Consider the following 19,812-nt stretch of genomic DNA (forward strand, 5'->3'; position numbering starts at 1 on the left):
ATAATTTTATTGCCGATGTTGCCAAACGTTCCAATATTAACATGTTTAAACAATGGTTAGTTTTTATAACTAAACCGTTACTGTAGAAACCAGTCATTTGTGATATATACAGGTGAAAAATAATAAAAAAAAAACTATGGAGCAGTTAATTAATGGGGTTACATTTAATTTAATTTTCATGATTCAGGCAAGTCAAGTGCTCCATGGCAAACAAAAAAAAACAAATGAATACAAGAGACACCAGGCCCGGCGGCCATTTTGTTGTACGGAAAACCCGATAAGACCTGAACTGAAGAAAAATTATTTTCATTTTAATATTACAATGGATTCGAATAAAGAAAATAGGGCAAAACTGGTATTTGATACCTCAGAAGACATTGAAGTGTTAAGAAAACGACAAAACCAAATAAAGGCACAAGAAATGTTTGAAAACTCGATAAATTTTCTAAGCATGATGTCAAAGACTTTGGCGGAAGTGAACTACAGTGCTAAAATATATACCATTGATCCCGAAGTGTTCTTGCAGAACGTCCTGCAAGGTCTTCAGAACAGTAACGAGAATCCGATAATGGATTTAAACGGGTGCGTGTTGAAAATTTTGTGCACTTCCCTACACTATTACATCTGCGCTATCCAAGAAGACGGAGCTAATTTTAAGTATCTCAATAAGGCCTGGGAGAATTTGAGCGAAAGCATTTTTATATTCGTCTCCAGTCCAATATTGTTGCAAACCGGCGCTTTCAAGAATATCGTCTTTTACTGGATCAGTGATTTGTTGAAAATTATTACTGAAGCGGACGGCGAACCTAAGAAAAATCCCAAATATCTAACTGTAAGTCAAACCTATAATTAAAGATAACTGTCGGATTATCATTTTCTTTTAACTAATAGTCATTAATATAATAATCCCACGAATTTAATAAATACCTATACCTGGACTGCTAATGCATATGGCCAAAAATGACAGCTGCCTGGTGGCCGCCATTTTTATAGTTTTTTGATGTTGGTCACTCTGAACATTTGCAGTGTTGTCAACAAAAAATATATTAAAGATTAAGCCGGCTGCACACGGTGTGCGATAATATAAGATATATTATAGCTCATATATTACAAAAATATCGCTTATGATTAGTAAGCACACACCGCCGCTCATTGACGCTATAATAAATATCTATATCCAGGCGATATATTATATCTCTGTACGAATATGCTTGCCGAGCGATATTTTCATAATATATCTGGTCATATCTGACTATCCCCTTGCGTCCCGTCGCCCGCAGAGGCCGCAATTCGCTGCTGCCGAGTGCCGACTAGTCTACACTTGTTATCCATTATTTGTTTTATTTGTTTGGAGTTTAGAAAACTGTGCTTATAATGGAACAATTAATTGAAAGTGTGAGAAAATACCCATGTTTATGGAAAGTGGATACAGAAGACTATAAAAACAATGAAATGTAAAATACGCTTTAAAATGTGGTTTATTACCTGTCATAGTTGTTCTTAGCCAATGGGTCTCTACAATGCAAATTCACTCAACAGTCATCATTCTCATATTGTTTGACATAAACCCGAACATCACATAAAAATAATAAAAAAAAAATATTTACTGTTCTGTCAACTTTTGGCAATAATAAAATATACTCACCGGGGAACTTCCGTTCCCTTGGATCATCTCAGTCAACATCAATTTACACAATGTCACATTTCAATATATACATATGTCAAACATGTTATCTTCCTTTATTTGACGACTAGCTAGTGTCACCTAGAATAGTAAGGGCTTCCCCAGATGCTCCACTGCCGCTAAACAGTAAGCATCTCAACGAATTAGACAAAGGATATATTTCTACTATAACCTTCTGTTTATTCGTGTCAATCGAGCCCCAGGTAAGACCCCCAGTCTTACCAGACAGCACTCGAGGAATTGCGCATTCGTTCCTAATTGAACAGAGGCTTTCACACCTACTTGTGCGGGCATCTTCAAGATGCGCAAAATAAAAACAGATCTGTACAAACTTCTCACAATGGCCACATATCTACTCAAGATCAACTATTTCTCACATATTCACCACTATTAAATTTAGCAGCCTGATTTAACCAGTAAACACAACTCTTTTTCCACACAACACACCAACATACACACATTTCTCTCAAACGTTGCTTTCTGACTGTCTCGCCAATTAATATTTTTGGGTGTCCTCTTGACTCAATGAATATTAGAAATCTTTAGCAATATACGTTATTTTAAATATATCCAGTTATTAAGTGATTATGGAATTAATTAAATTGAGATAGAATTATTATAGATCATTAAAAGAGTTTTGTTTTAAATGAGAATACATATATTAAAATATAAAATAAAAAAAATATAATATAATAAAATGATAAAAATAAAATATGTTTTACACATGTGACCAAAGTGCGGGAGTGTTAAAAAGCAGAGCACCCGAAAAAGTGAGTCAAAGTGTTGTGACGCACAGTGGACTGGTACCGTCAACTGTGCCTAAAGGCGCGTCCACACTATGCCAATCGGCATCATTCGGCTTATGCCGATCGACAAAACCGAATTAGTGTAGACGTACCGGTCGGCCTTGCCGACTTGCCGAAAGCCGGCCCGAATCATGCCGAATTCAACTCGACTAAAGTCGGTCTCCTTCAAAGAAAACCGAACCGAATGAAATCAAAATCCACAAGTGTGTACATGCCGGGCGGCTTTAGTCTCAGTCGAAGGAAAGTCGCATGCGTGCAAATTTATTTTATTTGTTTTTTAAATGTTTAGAGTTGGTGACAGTGCGTTATTTTTTGCATTGAGTTTGGAGTTTTTGCTTTTAGTTCAGAATTATGACGTGGACTGACGAAGAAACGTTGGCCTTTATTGATATGTATCGTGTTCGTTCTTCATTATGGAACAGTTAAAATTCCGATTACAAAAATAAAAACCGAAGATATGACGCTCTCACGGAAATTGCTGTTTCATTTGGTATAGAGAAGCAAGAGGTTGAGCGAAAAATCAAAAATTTATAAAGCCATTTTTCGAGGGAAAGAAAGAAAGAACTCGAAAGCAAAAAAACTAGTGTGTAAAGAACTCGAAAGCAAAAAATAAAGTGTTACTGACGAAGCGTACGTAAGCAAATGGTTCATGGTTCAATGGTAAGCAAAAACAACATAGCTTGGTACGCAAGCTATGTTGTTCTTAACCGACAAGAATAAACCACGAAAAACAGTAGATAATGTTGAGGTAAGTTCATATTTTTATTTTTTAAATTTGTCGATTTGAAAATTTAAGTTTGTCCGTTAGTAGGTCAACCTAAAATAACTCTGTGATATCAATTTAAACAGCCGAAACAAAAAAAAAATTTTTTTTTCACGAATTTTTTTCTTCAAAACTATGGACTTTTAAAAAAAAAGATTTACAAGAGGAAGACACTGGAAATGGAGGAGAAGTTCAAGGCCAAGTTTCAACTCAACCATCAACTTCCCAAGAGAAACAGGCAGCAGCGGAGACTCCTACAAAAATACTCAAACCCAAAGTTTTTACATCTCCAAAAACCCCCAAAAGCAAATCCGCAAAACTTTCATTAAGTAATTCTGCTAAGGCACCTATCTTTGATGAAGCGGTGAATCTCATGAGATCCATTCAGTCAAAAAGAGTGGACAACAAAGATGAATATTCATTGTTTGGTGAACAGGTAGTGATGAAGATACGCAGACTTGCTACACCGCGAACCAGATTTTTGGTGCAAAATGCCATACTGTTTGACGCAGAAATAGGGATGTATGAACAATACAGTGCACCAACTAGGGCTGCATACAGTAACATGGCACTTTCTACCTCAAACATTCCAAGTCATTTTTCCCCATGACGTACCACTTATAGCATGGTGCTCAATCAGACTCATACAACGATGGAATCACCTGCATGTTCCCAGTCGCCATCATCTGCATATTCCCAGTCGCCGTCGCCTGCATGTTCTCAAGCGCCGTCACCTGGATCTGTTTTCTCTGATGGCTTTATGGACAACTACTCTCAGCAGCACTCTCAAGAACGATCCAGCCATGAGGATGACTCTACACACTTAACGCTTCTTTCTGGCACACGAAGATCTCTACCATTTTGGATTATCTTTTCAAACATCATTTTTCTTTTTCTAATTTTGAATTATTTACTTTTCTTTTTGAATTTGTAAAACTATTTTTCAGTACTCTTTTTCTACTAACACGTATGGTTTCTTAAGACAATTTTAAAAGAAGAAATCTCTAACCACATTGTTTTTAGATTTAAAGGTCTGATGCCGGACAGTTTTGTTTAATAATACATAATGTAGTCTTATTTTGATGCCTTTTTCTCCAGTGTCATAAATAAATCAAAAGTTTTTTATTCTATTTTTTTACTTTTCTTACCTTGACGTAATTTTGAAGAACTTCGACAAGGGCGTCACAAACTTCTGGCACGAAACGAGAAATAGGTTGCTTGGATATCTTCATAGTGTACATCAATGAATGGTACGAATCTCCAGTCGCAATGAAACACAGTGTGGTTGCAAGGCGTTCACTTGCAGGAATAGCTTCCCTGAAGGATGTAGTTTTTTTTTAAAGATTTTTGGTCCAATCATATTCAATAAAACCTCAAAATCAGAAATTTTCATTCTGAAAAAGTTGCTGAACCCCACGTCGTTTCTGTACTCAAAATTTAATTCATCTACCTCATCAAGTAGTAAATCTTTCATAAATTCACTAGCTCTATACTTCTTTCTACCATTGCAAATTTTTGCAACAAATATTTTGTTGATATCGGTTACAAAATGTATAATAAAATTAAAAATCCTCCAGATTCCCTGCAAATAAAACCATCCACACAGGCTTCAATGTTTCTAAGACCTACTAATAAGAATGAAATTATCAAACAAATTGCTTCTTTAAAAAATTCCTCTGCACCCGGAATTGATGGTATTACAACCGATATTATAAAACATATTCATATCTATATTTCTTCCCCTCTCGCACACATTATAAATTTAATTTTTCAAACTGCAAAGGTCCCAAAAAAATTTAAACAAGCCATAGTAAAACCTATTCACAAGGCAGGTGATAAATCAAATATAAATAATTATAGACCCATAAGTATAATGAACATTTTTTCTAAAGTCTTTGAGAAATGCCTTAAGGACCGCCTGGTGGAATTTTTTAATCAAAACAATATAATTTCTAAGAACCAATTTGGTTTCCAGAGTGGCCTCAGCACAACCGATGCAGTTTGTGTGCTTTGTGAGCAAATAACAGACCATTTGGATGGTGGCAGAAAGTGTCTTACGGTCTTCCTAGACCTAGCCAAGGCATTTGACACGGTCCCTCATAACAAATTGCTCCAAGTCCTAGAATCCTATGGGATAAGGGGAACCGTGTTAGACGTTTTTGCTGATTATTTGATGGATCGAGAGCAATCCGTCAAAGTTGAAAATACTATAAGTGAACCCCTTCAAATTAAAATGGGCATCCCTCAGGGGACTGTTCTGGGTCCAATTTTATTTGTAGCATATGTAAATTCCTTAACCAATATGTCAATACAAAACGGTAGTATTATCTCTTATGCTGACGACACAGCAGTAACTTTCTATGGGGAAACATGGGATTTGGTGAAGGAACATGCTATAAACGGTATAAAGAAAATAAAACACTGGCTAGACTAATTTAAATTATCATTAAATATCACTAAAACTATTTATATAGCATTTTCCCTCACAGCTGCAAACCGTCCATCATTTAATAGTATTTACATAGATAGTCTTATGGATAAACTTCATGAAGTTCACTCTACAAAATATCTTGGAATCTATATTGACAAACACTTAAAGTGGGACCACCACATCCTTAGACTATCAAAAAATATTCGAAAACTAATATACAAGTTTTATGTGCTCAGGGAAATATTAATTAAACAACTTTTGATTTCGATTTATAAAGCAATTGTGGAATCACTACTAAGGTATGGTCTAATTCTTTTGGGTGGGATATACCAAAACACATTGACTTCTTTAAATGTTACCCAAAACTACATTTTAAAAGTTATTTTCAAAAAAAAACAAAAGATTTTCTACTGCATTACTTTATTCCAGAAATATTTTTGATGTACGCACATTATACTGTTGGTCGCTCTGTATATATATTCACAAGTCGAATAAATTTAAGAACTTTGTTAATCATCAGTATCAGACTAGATTAAATGTAAATAGACACTTATCAATTCTAACTGTTGCCACTACTATGAAATTAAAATCAATTTTTTACCACGCACCCAAACTGTACAACTTATTACCACCATATATTAGACATACAAAAGTTGTCAAAAAATTTTGTAAAATATCTGGGGATTACATTTATGATCATTTACATGTATTTAAAAAACTACTTACTGTTAATTAATTTTTATATTTCATAGCTTTAGGTATTCATACGTGATCGTGAAAGATTTTTGTTTTCTAATGTTTAATTATTTATTGGGTGTTAATTGGAAACTTTGCAATAGTTAGTGGATGGGACATATTTTGTTTAAATATTTATTTTTATAAAATTGTTTTTGATTTTTTGCACATACAGGTATTTGGTTACCTAGGTGCACCTTAAAATGTACTGAGATAGATTATAATTATTGGATTTTATTACACATACTTTGTAAAAGCTTATATGTAATATATATCCGAGAGTATCCGAGAGTATCCGAGAGTATTGAGGATACTGGGGCGAATCCAAAATCTCTGAGGGCGAAAGCAACGACGTTCACTAGCGACTACTCCAATTATGATTGCTGCAGCAGCAGCTAAAACAACGTCTTCGTCATCACTAATGATTTTAAAACACTTTTAACATACGCAGATGGGAAAGCGACACTACTACGTTCCAAACGCAGTGCACTAATGATGATTCGGCAGCCGGCACCGATCGGAACGTCCACACTACAAAGCAATATAGACGCATTGCCGACTCGATTATGTCGAACTGAACGTGCTGAGCGGCACAGGCCGATCGGCCTCTTTCGGCATAATGTGGACGCGCCATAAAGAGGTTTTTGTAATCGGGTCTAGTTTTAATGGTGTTTTAGAGTTAGGCTTTTAGACAGAGAAAAACAAACCACCGGTGAAAACAAACAAAAAAAAAAAAAAAAAAAAAACCAAAAAAAAAAAATTGGAAAAAAAACAAACCGCTAAAACAGAGAAAAACAAACAAACGGTGGTTTGTTTTTCTCTGTTTTAGAGTTGTTACTGTTTAGGTCTAGTTCTAGTTAATGTTTGAGATATGTTGATACTTATTTATGTTTAATTTCGTGTCTCAGGTGGGAGAATGTTAGGAATTCCCGTAATTATGTATGTATTATTGCTTAAAATATGGGACAACGCAGCATTATATATATCAACTATTAAGTTTAACTCCTTTTGATATTTGATATTGTTGTGTCTTTAGTGCTTATCAGTAATACAATCGTCGCCCTGTTATAGCGGCGTTTATGTTTATATTTTTTGTTTAGCTTTGGGTTACGGTTGTACGTCGATCGCCGCCAGGAATAATTAAGATTAGAGTAAAATAAGAGTTCGCCGGGATAGCAACTGTATTCGGTCAGTTTTTTAACCTTTAACGTGAACGTGATTTTTGTAATTTGTAATTTGAGTACGGTATAGATTTAAGTGTTGAAATTTTCTAAGCTTTATTTCAATTCATTAAACGGTTTTCTTGAAGTCCGGAAAAATAACTGTTTTATTTTCCCTTCTTGCAAATCAATTTATTTGCGAAGGAACCGACTAATTTTCGTCTTTAATTTTCAGTTGTTTAATCTGATCCAGAAGATCCTAGTGGCCCTTTCCAGTTTCGATCCGTTCTTCGAGCACCTGATCCGGGAAATCATAAAAAAGTTCGAATGTACGTTGTCTTTTTGCAAAATTAATCCGAAGTTTGCCGAATGCATTCGAGACAATAATACGACAATTCTATATTTGTTGCTTATCATGAAACGGGCATTCGGAGACGCGGTTATACGCGAATACGCCGTGTCCAACGAGGCTTCACTTAAATACAAGGAGGTACTGGAGACTTTAATTCGATTTTTCGAGGAAGGCAAGTGTTGTTCCGCCCTCATCGATTTGGTTAATCACATTTTAAAATATTTTTAATTTGTTTTCTGTCAATTGAAACTCTGAATTTCAATAAATAAACATTATATTATAATTATTGTTAAAAATAACCTATAAAATTTTATATAATATATCGATAATAATCAATTAAGATGTTTTTTTTTTAAATTTATATACACCTTATAAATATAAATAATGCACACATTTTGGTACTTTGGCACCAGCTATCGTATACTCTAAATAAGATTTTTATCACATAAACTATTCGTTAAATAAGATAAATAAAAAGTCCTACTTAATTGTACCAGGTTTTCCGTTAAAATTTTTATACAAGACGAAGCATACAGTGAGATCATATTTATGGTACCCTTGTAACATAATGAAAATGTTCTTGAAATATTCCCGGAATATTATTGGACAGTAAAAAAAGGAAAACAGGGAGAGATCTGTGGACATATCAAGTCAGGGATCAGAATTTAAGCCCTTACAAAGCACTGGTAAGATATCGAAGCAATATCTTAGGTTATAGCACCTGATAGCACATGCAACTTGAAATTTGCACTCTTGCACCTTGGTGGATAAAATTACGCGAGATTTTAAGGTACAAGCACAGATTACCTAAACCAGATGCGAAAGCTTGCGTCGGCACCTTTCAAGTTCGTAATCCAAGCGGCGTACAAAGGCGCGGCTCCAGCCAAAGCGAGGCCTTTACCGGTAGCGGATGATTTCCACCATTGGTCATAGATTTTTTAACACGCATTTTTTTTTGCACCAGTTGTTCAGTTTAAAAAAAAACTATCTATTAATAAATATTTATTTTATTATAAATGGTTAAGAATTCGAATTTTTTTATTAGTTTTTTCCGATTTTTTTAAAGATTTCAAATCTCTGTTAGTATAGTCTTATAAATAACTTTACAATATATAATCGAGGGAAATTATTCCAGGGATTATTAAATTTTATTAAACTCATAACATTTAAATATTTATGAGAAATGCCACGTTTAGTAGATATTTGATCAAACATTGAAATAAATTTTTTTCTAATTCATAAATAAAACGTACAAATTTCTCGCTAGGTGTTTTTAAACTACCAAAAATATTAGTTTCGGTGTTGCTATATGCCTTTAGTTTAGTTAATAAATTTGAAGCATGAAGGTTGCCGGATTCTTCTGAAAAACTGACACAAATGGGACAATTATGAATATTTAAAGCTTTTTTAATTAAGTAACCACAGATATATTTAAAAGCATTTTGTGTGGTTAAACTGTGTTCTCTATAATCACAATCAGAAACAGTTATTGCCTTATATATTTGAGATGACTGCGTAAGCATCACTCCTCTTAAATTTTTATCTGAAACGTTTTTTAGCTCAGCTAGAAGCACGCCTAAATCGTCCTCACAATTCATACATTCAGAGTGTAAAAAATTCTGACAAAATATTTTTTTATGGGCTCTTTGAAATTGAATTGGGGTTGAATATACGCAATTTCCTCCTTGTTGCCTTACATTTCCGAAATAATTTTCAAGACAGTCTTGATTTATTTTTCTGGTTTTTAGGTAGCTAAGTCCGCAATTAGAAAGGCGCTGCCATAAAACTTTCAATCCATAGATAGCTATCATCCAACACGAACGAAATTTACATTTTTTTGTCAAATTTTTTCCCTTATTATTGCATATTTCAAGGTTTTTCAAAAATAGCCACATGTGATTTAAAAACTCAACTTGATAATCAAGATCCTGATATGCATTTTTAAATTTATTCGGGTGAGACGTATCTGTAGAATTAAACAAATCAAACAAAGTATTAAATTTATCTATAATTTCAATTGTAGGTAAAGCATCTACAGGAAGTGCTCCTAAAGTCATATATGTATTTATTCCACTCGCAACACTATGACTTAAAACTTGAGTGGACAGTTTTACCTTCATCTTTTCAAAGTTATTAGGATATATGTGGGATTTAGTAAGTTTCGGAGCACACCTATACACTTGCTGGCTATCTTTTTCATAAAATTGTTCGACAAACTTTCAAGACATTATTTTGTTGTCAAAATGAAAATTATTTTCGGCTAAATTATTTTTAGTAGCCTTTAATAAATGTGGAGGGTCAAAAATGTAAACTAATTTCAAATCGCCCAATTAAAATTCAGGATTTTCTTCGTTAACCTTTAGCATTCTAGAAAGCTGTATAAAATTAGAGCCCATATCAGTAATTAAGCCTTGGATAAATAAACCAGCATCTGATAATTTTTTAACGCATTCAGTTAATATTTTTAAAATATCTGAAGCTTTAAGTTGGGAGTTTACAAAAAAATAAGCCAGTGGTTGCTTCCAGTTATGAAAAAGTCCGCGAACCATAATAGCAGCAACATTTTGTGCTATGATATTATTATTGTCATTTTTTCCAATATCCTCCCAGCCTACAATTTCATCTTTTGCTAAATTAAAATAAAGATAGGACATTAAAGATGTTTCATCAATACATATGGTACAATACTTATTAAGTTAAGACATAGTTTTAACTTTACTAGCAAGAGAATTGAATGTTTGTTCGTTTAGTCCTGGTTTGGAAACAATACTTTGTGTCATTTTTTCCAGAGTACGTTTAGTAGGTAAATTTAATATTTTTGCGAGAAATCTATATGCTTTTGGCCCTAAGAAATACAAAACTAAAGCAAACTGTTTATAACTTTATGATGTCATTTAGCTTGATCTTTTATTATTTCAGATAAAGTTTTATTTAAAAAGCGGTCACATAATTTAATAAAACTATCGAGTTTCGGTTTAATCGCTTTAGCCTGCTCAAATTGCTTTTTTTGTTTTAATATATTCCTTTTTAAACCTCTGACTTGGTATCGCATCTTCACCTTTCTTGGGCTATTGGCAGTCAATGCAGATGAAGTTTGTGTTCCTATGCTTGGTGATTTTATGCTTGTAATGTAATTGAAGGGCGTATCTTTAGTGCCTGTCACATCTAAAAAATTATTAACTCTAATACTATTTTTATAAATATTTAGATAATGCCTATGCTAATACCTGTGTACGTATGCCTGTACGTATGTACATATGCCTTTGGAAAATCACTTTGAACAAATTTATAATTGGTCGTTTGGTCAATCATATCTCTATTTGATTTAAGGTTATTCACATCTAGATAATAACAAAGAAAAAAATAAATATTATTAAAAAAGGTTTAAAAATATTTATTTTCCAAAACACATTTTAAAAAAATATCCTTTTAAAAACAATTTTTTATTTGTGTGAAAGTGAAAAAATAAAATAAATATTACAAGACTTGATAAGGCAGGGTAAACCGAGGAGCAAACAGAATAAAAACAAATACTTGACATTTTGCTGAAGAGAAATGTGACTTATTGTTTGCTTTTATTATATATATATGTTAGCGACCTGTAACTCTAAAGAGTTTTTATTTTTTGCATTGTACTAACTATTTTTTTTATATTAGTATTTCTATTATACTTTTAGTGCAATTGATAAACAGCAAACCAAAAGCTTCTACTATAAACAAAATGTTATAGTTTTATGAGAGCTGCGCGCCATATTTTAAGAAATTTGTTGAAAAAGGATCACTTGGAAGACCAAAAAAGGTTACTTCTGTGTTCACAGAAGAACAGCATCTACTTAGGCACTTATAACTCGTCATAGTTAAAAAAAATATTTGCGCTCGCACTATGCCACTTCTCAGCGTCACGGGTACCGAAGCAAGCGTGAAACTAAAATAATTGTGCTTCCATACTATTCGATCCGACGTTGAGCAGACGAAACTAGCGGGGAACGCAGATCATGCCGCCAGGCTTACATTCGCATCTGGTTTAGGTAATTTGTGGTACAAGAATCGTGCGTATATGAAACTGCTGGGGAAGAAATGGCCTTTGTTTGATTAAAATCATTTTAAGAATATTACTATTATTCAGAAGCAAAAAATGTTTGCAAATATTTTAAATACCGTCAAACGGGGTGAATCGGGACCAGGGGGTCAATCGGGACAGTTTGACATTTTTTGACAAACACGTGATTTTCATGCATGCAGAAAATGTTTTTAGGATGCGTAATATGAAAAACCTGTTGTAGATACAACAGCTGTTTGACCTTCACGCGTGGCCGTTAGTTATTTGGAACATTCCAGTGCGAACAGGTGTCCACATATTAGAGCGAAATTTAAGGTTTTCTAATCTGCTGCTAACTTTGTTTGGAAAAGGTATTTATTGGGAGATTTGAGCATTGAATTGTTAATATAGTATACCTGTGGGTATTTTCTAGATGTTGAGTGGACTTTTGTTAAATTATTTTGCCTAGTTTTTTTATTATTAATTTTTAAACATAAAAACTCGCTTTCAGGGGTGATTCGGGACAATGAGCCGGAAATACAAAAAAAGGCTGGGACTAAGGTCTATCAGAATTATAGTCAATAACAACTAGAAAAGGCTTTGAGGCAGTTCAAAAGAGGCCAGATAACTCTTCGAGACGCAAAGGCGTTATATAACATCCCAAAATCGACATTACAGCGTCATGCGAAGCAGAAGCCAAAGAAACAAGGTGGTCAAACAATTTTGACAGGAGCTGAGGAATCCAGGCTGGTCCATTTAATAGTACTGGCGGGAGAGTGGGCATACCCAATGGAGAAAACTAATATTCGAGACATTGTAAAGGGATATCTTGATAGAAAAGCGGTAAGAGTGGCGATATTTAAAAATAATATACCCGGTGTTGATTGGGCGAATTTGTTTTGTGTCCGACATAAAGAATTTTTGACTGAGAGACTGTGCGAGAATATCAAACGGTCTCGTGCAGCCGTGACTCGGGAAACAGTAAATAAATACTTCGACAATCTCCAAACCAACTTGCAAAACGTTGAACCTGAGTCCGTCATTAATTATGATGAAACATGCGTTGTGGATGATCCCGGACGGAAAAAGGTCATCGTAAAAAGAAAAACAAGGCATCCAGAACGAATCATCGTTCTGGATGTCCATCTATTACCCATCTAGTCTAACTTCGTGGTGATGGCCATCTATTACCCTCATTTGTTGTTGTCCTCATAAAAGCGAGCATCTATACGACACCTGGTTGACAAATGGGCCACCAGGTGCGCGGTATGGACGAAATAAAAGTGGCTGGTTCGACCAGCCATTGTTTGAAGACTGGTTCATTTCTATAGCTCTACTTTTTTCTTGAAGAGGCGTCCGGCACCAAGGGTTATCATTAACGATAATTTGTGTAGTCATTTGTCGCATAGGGTGATTGAATTGCTTTTGATTGATTGATTGAATGCGAAGAAAATAATATTCGGTTTTCTTTTTTGCCGCCAAATTCAACCCATTTAACACAGCCACTTGACGTGTCCGTGTTTGGCCCATGAAAAAGGCTTGGAGGTCAACTCTAGAAGGTTGGAAAAAACAATACAAGGGTTTTTTGCCGAAGGAGTATTTTCCAAGCCTACTAAGGCAAACTAGTAGCAACTCTAACTCAAAATATTAAAAGCGGTTTTCGTAGCACGGGAATCATTCCTATCGATAGAAATCAAGTTTTGACAAGGTTGCCACCAGAAAGAAACCTCGAAGAAGATGATCCTAATGACTGGACGGAATCTGTGATAGAAGTGCTTAACGAAAGCAGGAATGCATGCAAGCCTACTGTAGCAAGGAAAGTTACAGTCGAGCCAGGCAAAAGCATTTCTACCACAGATTTTTTAGAAGCGCAACCGCAACCGTCACCAAGCAAGGCAACAGTGCCTCAAGACTCTCAAGAGGACGACATTTTCGAACTTGAGTCAGATAAAGCAGAATCTGAAGCAATGGAACTGGACGAGTGCTTTGATGTACAGCATCCAATGGAAAATAGCATTGCCACTGACGATTTTGTCGAGGTTAAGTATAAGACAAATAAAGTGGAAAAATTTTCTCTCTCGACTCTTTGGTAAAAGTTTTAAAGTTAAATTTCTCAGATCAAACCGAAAAATAAAAAATTGTTTTATTTTTCCAACAGTGGAAGATATTTGCATGATTACCCCGGAACAAATTAATAAAAAACTACCTAAACCAACCGAATTGCGACGAGGAGGATACAAATTTCCTTTACAATTGGAGTTAAAATCTTATGCCATCTAACATCATTATATTATTTCTGAAAATATTTTTTTTAATGTGGTTTTTTTAAGTTTGTAACTGAAAACTGTAAAATAAAGACTGTTTTTGTATTTTACTGTAGTTTTTTTTTTTGTTTTTATACTTAAAAATATATGAAAAATATAATTTTTTTAAATTTTTGGTCCCGATTCGCCCCAAAACGGGGTCAATCGGGACAGCCTATATTTATTTATTTTTTTTATAATCCATGGAAATTAAAAAATAATCGAATACATATTTCTGCTGTTGTATGGACTACGGTCACTTTCTGCTAAATTTTAACTTTGTTCGGCAGTTGTATAAAAAAATATAACATAAATATCTAATAGTCGTCCCGATTCACCCCGTTTGATGGTAATTCCTAAGTCATACCGATATAAATATCGATAATATTTATATTTGAACCTTTACAGCGAAAATCGCCTATAAATCACAAAGTTTTTGAGGTACAAAAACCGTTCATTATTCGCTCTTCCCTTATCCAAAACTGTTTCCTTCAATTATCTCGTAGAAATATTCCTTAAACGATCAATTATGTAAATAATCTGAAAATCTAACCAGAATGCATACGACTTTTACATAATATTTTAATTCGATCCCACTATATACCGATTACGTATTTAAAAATAAAAAACTATGCATTGGAAGTGCTATTTTGTAAGTGTATTGGTTAAAGAAAACTATTTGTTTGTTTGTCGCCAACGTTTCGAATTATATTTATTTGATCTTCAGGGCTCGAAGTCCTAGTTCTCTCACGTTAAATTAAGGGATAATAACGTTGATAATAATAAAAAGCGGTTACGTGAAGGAGGGATTACAATTGAATCGGTGAAAATAAGAACAGTACAAGTCCAAATTTTGTTTTGTTTTGCCTAATGTATGGTGAAAACTAAAGTTTTGACTATAAAGATCGGTAAAGTGTTGTATCCTGGATATATTGGACTCCTATTTTACAAGGCATATGCAATTGCATATGCAATCTAGGTAACATTTTTATTTTCTCCCACTTGCTTAAAACTATCGTTCGCTCTATTTAATTTTTCTATTTTTAATAAATCATCATGTTTACCTTTGGTGCCCAATCACATCCAAAAAATGCTGTGTTGCTGTCTATGTAAATAGAGACAGTAAAAGGCATCGGTTTACAAAAAAATGACCAGAAGATTTACAATATTTGGATTTCCCTCATTAAACCATGGACCAAATTTATAATCGGTACTATGTTTGTGATTATCATTTTGAAAGAACGCTTCTAAACTACGAAACACCAAGGGAGAACTAAAAATGGCCGCAGTTTATGGCCCGTTTTCATGTGACGACAATGTCGCGACTTTAGTGTCATGACACTAACAGTCACGACCTCATGACAATAATTTGACGCGGAAATGGAAAATGTTTAAATGTTTTTTTTCCAAAATATACTGATAAAATAAATTAATGGACTTGAGAGTAATAATGCATATGATAGAATTTGCAGTAGCAGCAAGTTGGATTGAATATAAGAAGGATTGTGAGCTGGCTAAAATTCCCAAAAAAGACATTATTGATCTTTTAACTTTTAGAAGAATGCATGTTGTTGAAATCTTGATTTATTATTGCGAACCAATTAGTGTTAGTAATAAGAGGGAGACCGTCTTCCTCATCTTCAACGCCTGTACCATATGCACAAGGGGAAAAACGACCTTTAACAGAAATATAATTTGACAACGTTGATCATCTTCCACTGTTTGATGAATCTAAAGAAGCAACTAGATGCAAATTAGTTATGAAACCTTATGAAATGAAGAAATTGTTTCAGAAAATTTAAATCCTAGAAAAAAAAAAACAATTTTATTTGTATGCATATTATTATTAGTAATTTTTTAGGGTTTTTCGCTTTTATTTGGTGTTTTGGACCACATGTACACTCTAATGTACCGTAAAACGGGGTTACTTTGCACCGAACATGTAAAATCATATTTTCTGTAATCCTCCTCATAATTTTGTAGTTTATAAGTAAGTATTTTTTTGTTGGTGACGTATTGCAACATCGCAGTACGTCACCAACACGCGCGCGAATATCTTCCTGGTCGCCAGTTGTTTATCAGCAACCGTTCGAATATTAACCTAGAAATTCTATAATTTTATTTATGAAGTCCCAGAGTACAAAAATTGGTAAGTACACGTCTAAAGGCTTATACTATAACCGATTGCGATTTGTAGTTGTTAAAATAACGGGTTTAAACAAGGATAGCAATAAAAAAAAAACATTGTTTACATGTGCACTTATCACGTGGCATTGGGTATACTTTGCACCGCTCAAGTGGTGCAAAGTATCCCCTACTTGTCACGTCCAAACTATTTTCATTCGCAAGACTAAAAGTTACATAGGTAAATGGTTTTCAGAAAATACCCAGACGTTATAAAAGGAAACTGGGATCTCGCAGATATGCAGACTACTCAGAAGAAGATTTGAAGGCATGTTTGTCAGCAATACAAGATGGCATGAGCACAAGAGTTGCCGCTGAATCCTTTAACATTCCAAGGAGAACAATTTTTTACAAATTAAAAGGAACACACCATAGAAAACCTGGATACCCATCAATATTCTCTTATGAAGAGGAAAGATGTTTCGTACAATGCATTCATAGCCTTAGTGATTCTGGTTTTCCTGTTATTGGAATGGAATTGCGTCAAATAATCAAGAGCTATTTAAATCGCAAAGGAAAAAAAATAACTCGTTTTAGGGATAATACTCTCTTAGGTATTGATTGGGTCAAATCATTTTTAACTCGTCATGAGGACCTTACTGCAAGGGTAGCCTCGAACATAAAAAGAAGTAGAGCAGCACTCAATGCAAACCAAATGACTGAATACATAGAAAATCTAAAACAAACATTAACTGATGTAGAGCCGCATGCTATTTTTAATTATGACGAGACAAACTTAACCGATGACCTCGGTCAAAAAAAGATATTAACTAAACGTGGTGTTAAGTATCCCAAACGAATTTGTAATTCCTCAAAGAGTAGCATTTTTCTTATGATTTGTGGAAATGCAGCTGATGAGCTTCTACCTCCTTATGTGGTGTACAAATCCAAGCATTTGTGGGACACCTGGACTGAGAATAGTCCCCCTGGTACGCGTTATGCAAATACTGCATCTGGTTGGTTCGAATCACAGACATTTGCAAATTGGTTTAGCACTCTCCCTTCTATTGCCCAGGCTTAAAAAAATTCAGGGAAAGAAGGTCGTTTTAGGAGACAATTTGTCTTTTCATATTAATGATGAAGTCCCCGATTTATGTCGAAGACACGACATTAATTTTGTATGTTTGCCTCCGAACAGCACACACGTTACACAACCGCTAGATGTCGCATTATTTGCCCCCATGAAAAGAGCCTGGAGAGACATTTTATCTCAATATAAGGAAGCTCATGTAGGGAGTAGATCAAATGTAATTGAGAAACAGCATTTTTCAATGCTTTTACGATCATTAATGGAAAAAATTCAAAAGAAAAGCGCTGAGATATTAAAGTCGGGATTTAGGAAATGCGGTATCGTCCCTTGCGGTGTAACACCCCTCTTGGAGCGGTTAACAACAACTAAGCAATCTAATATGACAACTGCTACAAATAAATCAAGTTCGTCGGATATCGAAAACACTTTCATTCAGTATTTAGAAGATAAAAGAAAGGAAGCCACACAGTTTAAGCCACGTAGCAAGAAGAAAATAACGGTTTCAGCAGGATACAGTATTGCCCATTCTGAAATTAGTTTAACAGATCTAACTGGAGCAACTACATCCACACCTCTCCAAGCTATTGAACCAGAAATCGTAGATGATTTAGAGGAGGACATTGTTTTGGACGACCACTTTCCACTAGGCAGGGATTCATCAGATGATAAAATAAATGAGATGCAAGAGATGGAAGAAGAAAAAGAATTTAATGAAAAACTCGTCTCAGGTTCTCTTGGAACAAATATTGTCGAAAAAGTCAAAAACTCTGGATTAGATGATGTTAAAAAAGTTGTTGGTGAGTACGTTTTATTTTCCTATGAAGATCATGTTTATCCAGGAGTGATAACATCAATAGAAAACGATGGAGCGATGATCAATGCTATGGCCAGATCGATAAAGTTTTGGAAATGGCCAGAAAGACGTGATGAAATACGGTATTCGGGGGACAACGTAATTGGCGCCATTAGCCCTCCCAAGAAAATGTCCAAACGAGGATTGTACATTGTACCAGAATGCGACAAATTGTGGTGGGATTAGTTTCAAACGTTGTATTTTTACTATTATAATGTTATAATAAAGTTTGTTCATTTAAATCAATTTTCTTTATTTTTATGCTTGTTTCATAAATATATGTAGGTAGGTAGATTTAAATTCACAAAACTTGGCTCACGAACATTTTTTCGCATTTAATTGGTGCAAAGTTTAAAATAATAAGAGTTTTCTATGCACCAGCAAGCATTTAGTAGCCAAATATTAATAAAATATTGAGTGTTGCAAAGTATGACTTTTTTGGGGTATACTTTGCACCACTAATAAAACTAGGTTGTTCTCTTGATTAGGCAATATACGTAACAAATAGCTATAATCAGAGTTATATTACAACCTGCTCAATTGATATTTATAATAAAAAGTTCAGATCTTCTTTCGAGTGACGTTACATCCTAACTAATAAAATAAAACTAAAAAAAATGGTGCAAAGTAACCCCGTTTTACTGCACACTAAATATTTTTAAAATTAAAAAAAAATGAGTTTTTTTTTCAGTTTTTACGTTGTTGTACCCTTCTAGCTTTGAAACAACCAAAAAAATTTTTTTTTTAAAAATCGGGTCTGAAGGGGTTAAAGGTCTCATGAAATGATGCACTAAAACTTGTATGTAAAAACGAAATTCGTAACAAAAATAACTAACTCAGCAGAGAGTTTTTTTCGTTTTCTCAAAATTGTAATATTTGTACTTGTACTGTTCTTATTCTCACCGATTCAATTAAAATCTGATAAAATAGAACAAACCGGTAGATCAGAGAAATTCAGTATTAAGTGTAAAAACCTGTATTAAATTTGTATTAGTAAACCAGTTTTTACATCTAGTAGTGAATTTCTCTGGTCATTTTATAAATTTTATCAGATTTTAATCGTAATCCCTCGTCTACGTAACCGCCTTTTAATCTTATCAACGTTTTTATCCCTGTTATGTGAACGACTACTTATTAACTACGATATACGTTTCCTTTAACAATTGACCAATACACCCACAAAATACCAATACTTCCGATACAAAATCTCTGGTCACAAATTCACAAGAATAAAAAAATTATGCCTCGTTACATCCTAACCCGGCCGACCAATTGCACATTCCTCCAATCGGATCGAAACTGAGATTCTTGGGACACGTGTACTCCCACCCGAAAATTTTGTCGTTATCCATTTTGGCACAAGAAATGAATTTCTTACAAGAAATCGGATGCGGGAAATTGCCCTGATCCAGACACTCGATTATGCCGTCGCTGTGTAAAAGGACTTTGCTGTGTTCTGGAATTTTACCTAA

The 19,812-nt window shown here is 34.2% G+C and overlaps 2 protein-coding genes across 2 annotated transcripts in view; one reads left to right on the forward strand and one right to left on the reverse strand.

The window, feature by feature from the left end:
• Position 1: 1 nt before the first annotated feature.
• On the forward strand, positions 2-8,267 carry LOC126739972 (uncharacterized). The gene is made up of 2 exons (XM_050445812.1): positions 2-832; positions 7,815-8,267. The coding sequence occupies exons 1-2, from the start codon at positions 137-139 to the stop codon at positions 8,157-8,159; spliced, it is 1,041 nt and encodes a 346-aa protein (XP_050301769.1). The 5' UTR covers positions 2-136; the 3' UTR covers positions 8,160-8,267.
• LOC126739986 (uncharacterized) overlaps positions 8,188-19,812 on the reverse strand; it is a 31,534-nt gene continuing 19,909 nt past the window's right edge. Inside the window, exon 5 of the mRNA XM_050445833.1 lies at positions 8,188-19,808. Within this exon, the coding sequence (XP_050301790.1) occupies positions 19,579-19,808 (230 nt within the window). The 3' untranslated portion in view covers positions 8,188-19,578. The remainder of the gene's footprint in view (positions 19,809-19,812) is intronic.

The sequence above is a fragment of the Anthonomus grandis genome, chromosome 1 (assembly GCF_022605725.1).
Source record: "Anthonomus grandis grandis chromosome 1, icAntGran1.3, whole genome shotgun sequence".
NCBI lineage: Eukaryota > Metazoa > Arthropoda > Insecta > Coleoptera > Curculionidae > Anthonomus > Anthonomus grandis.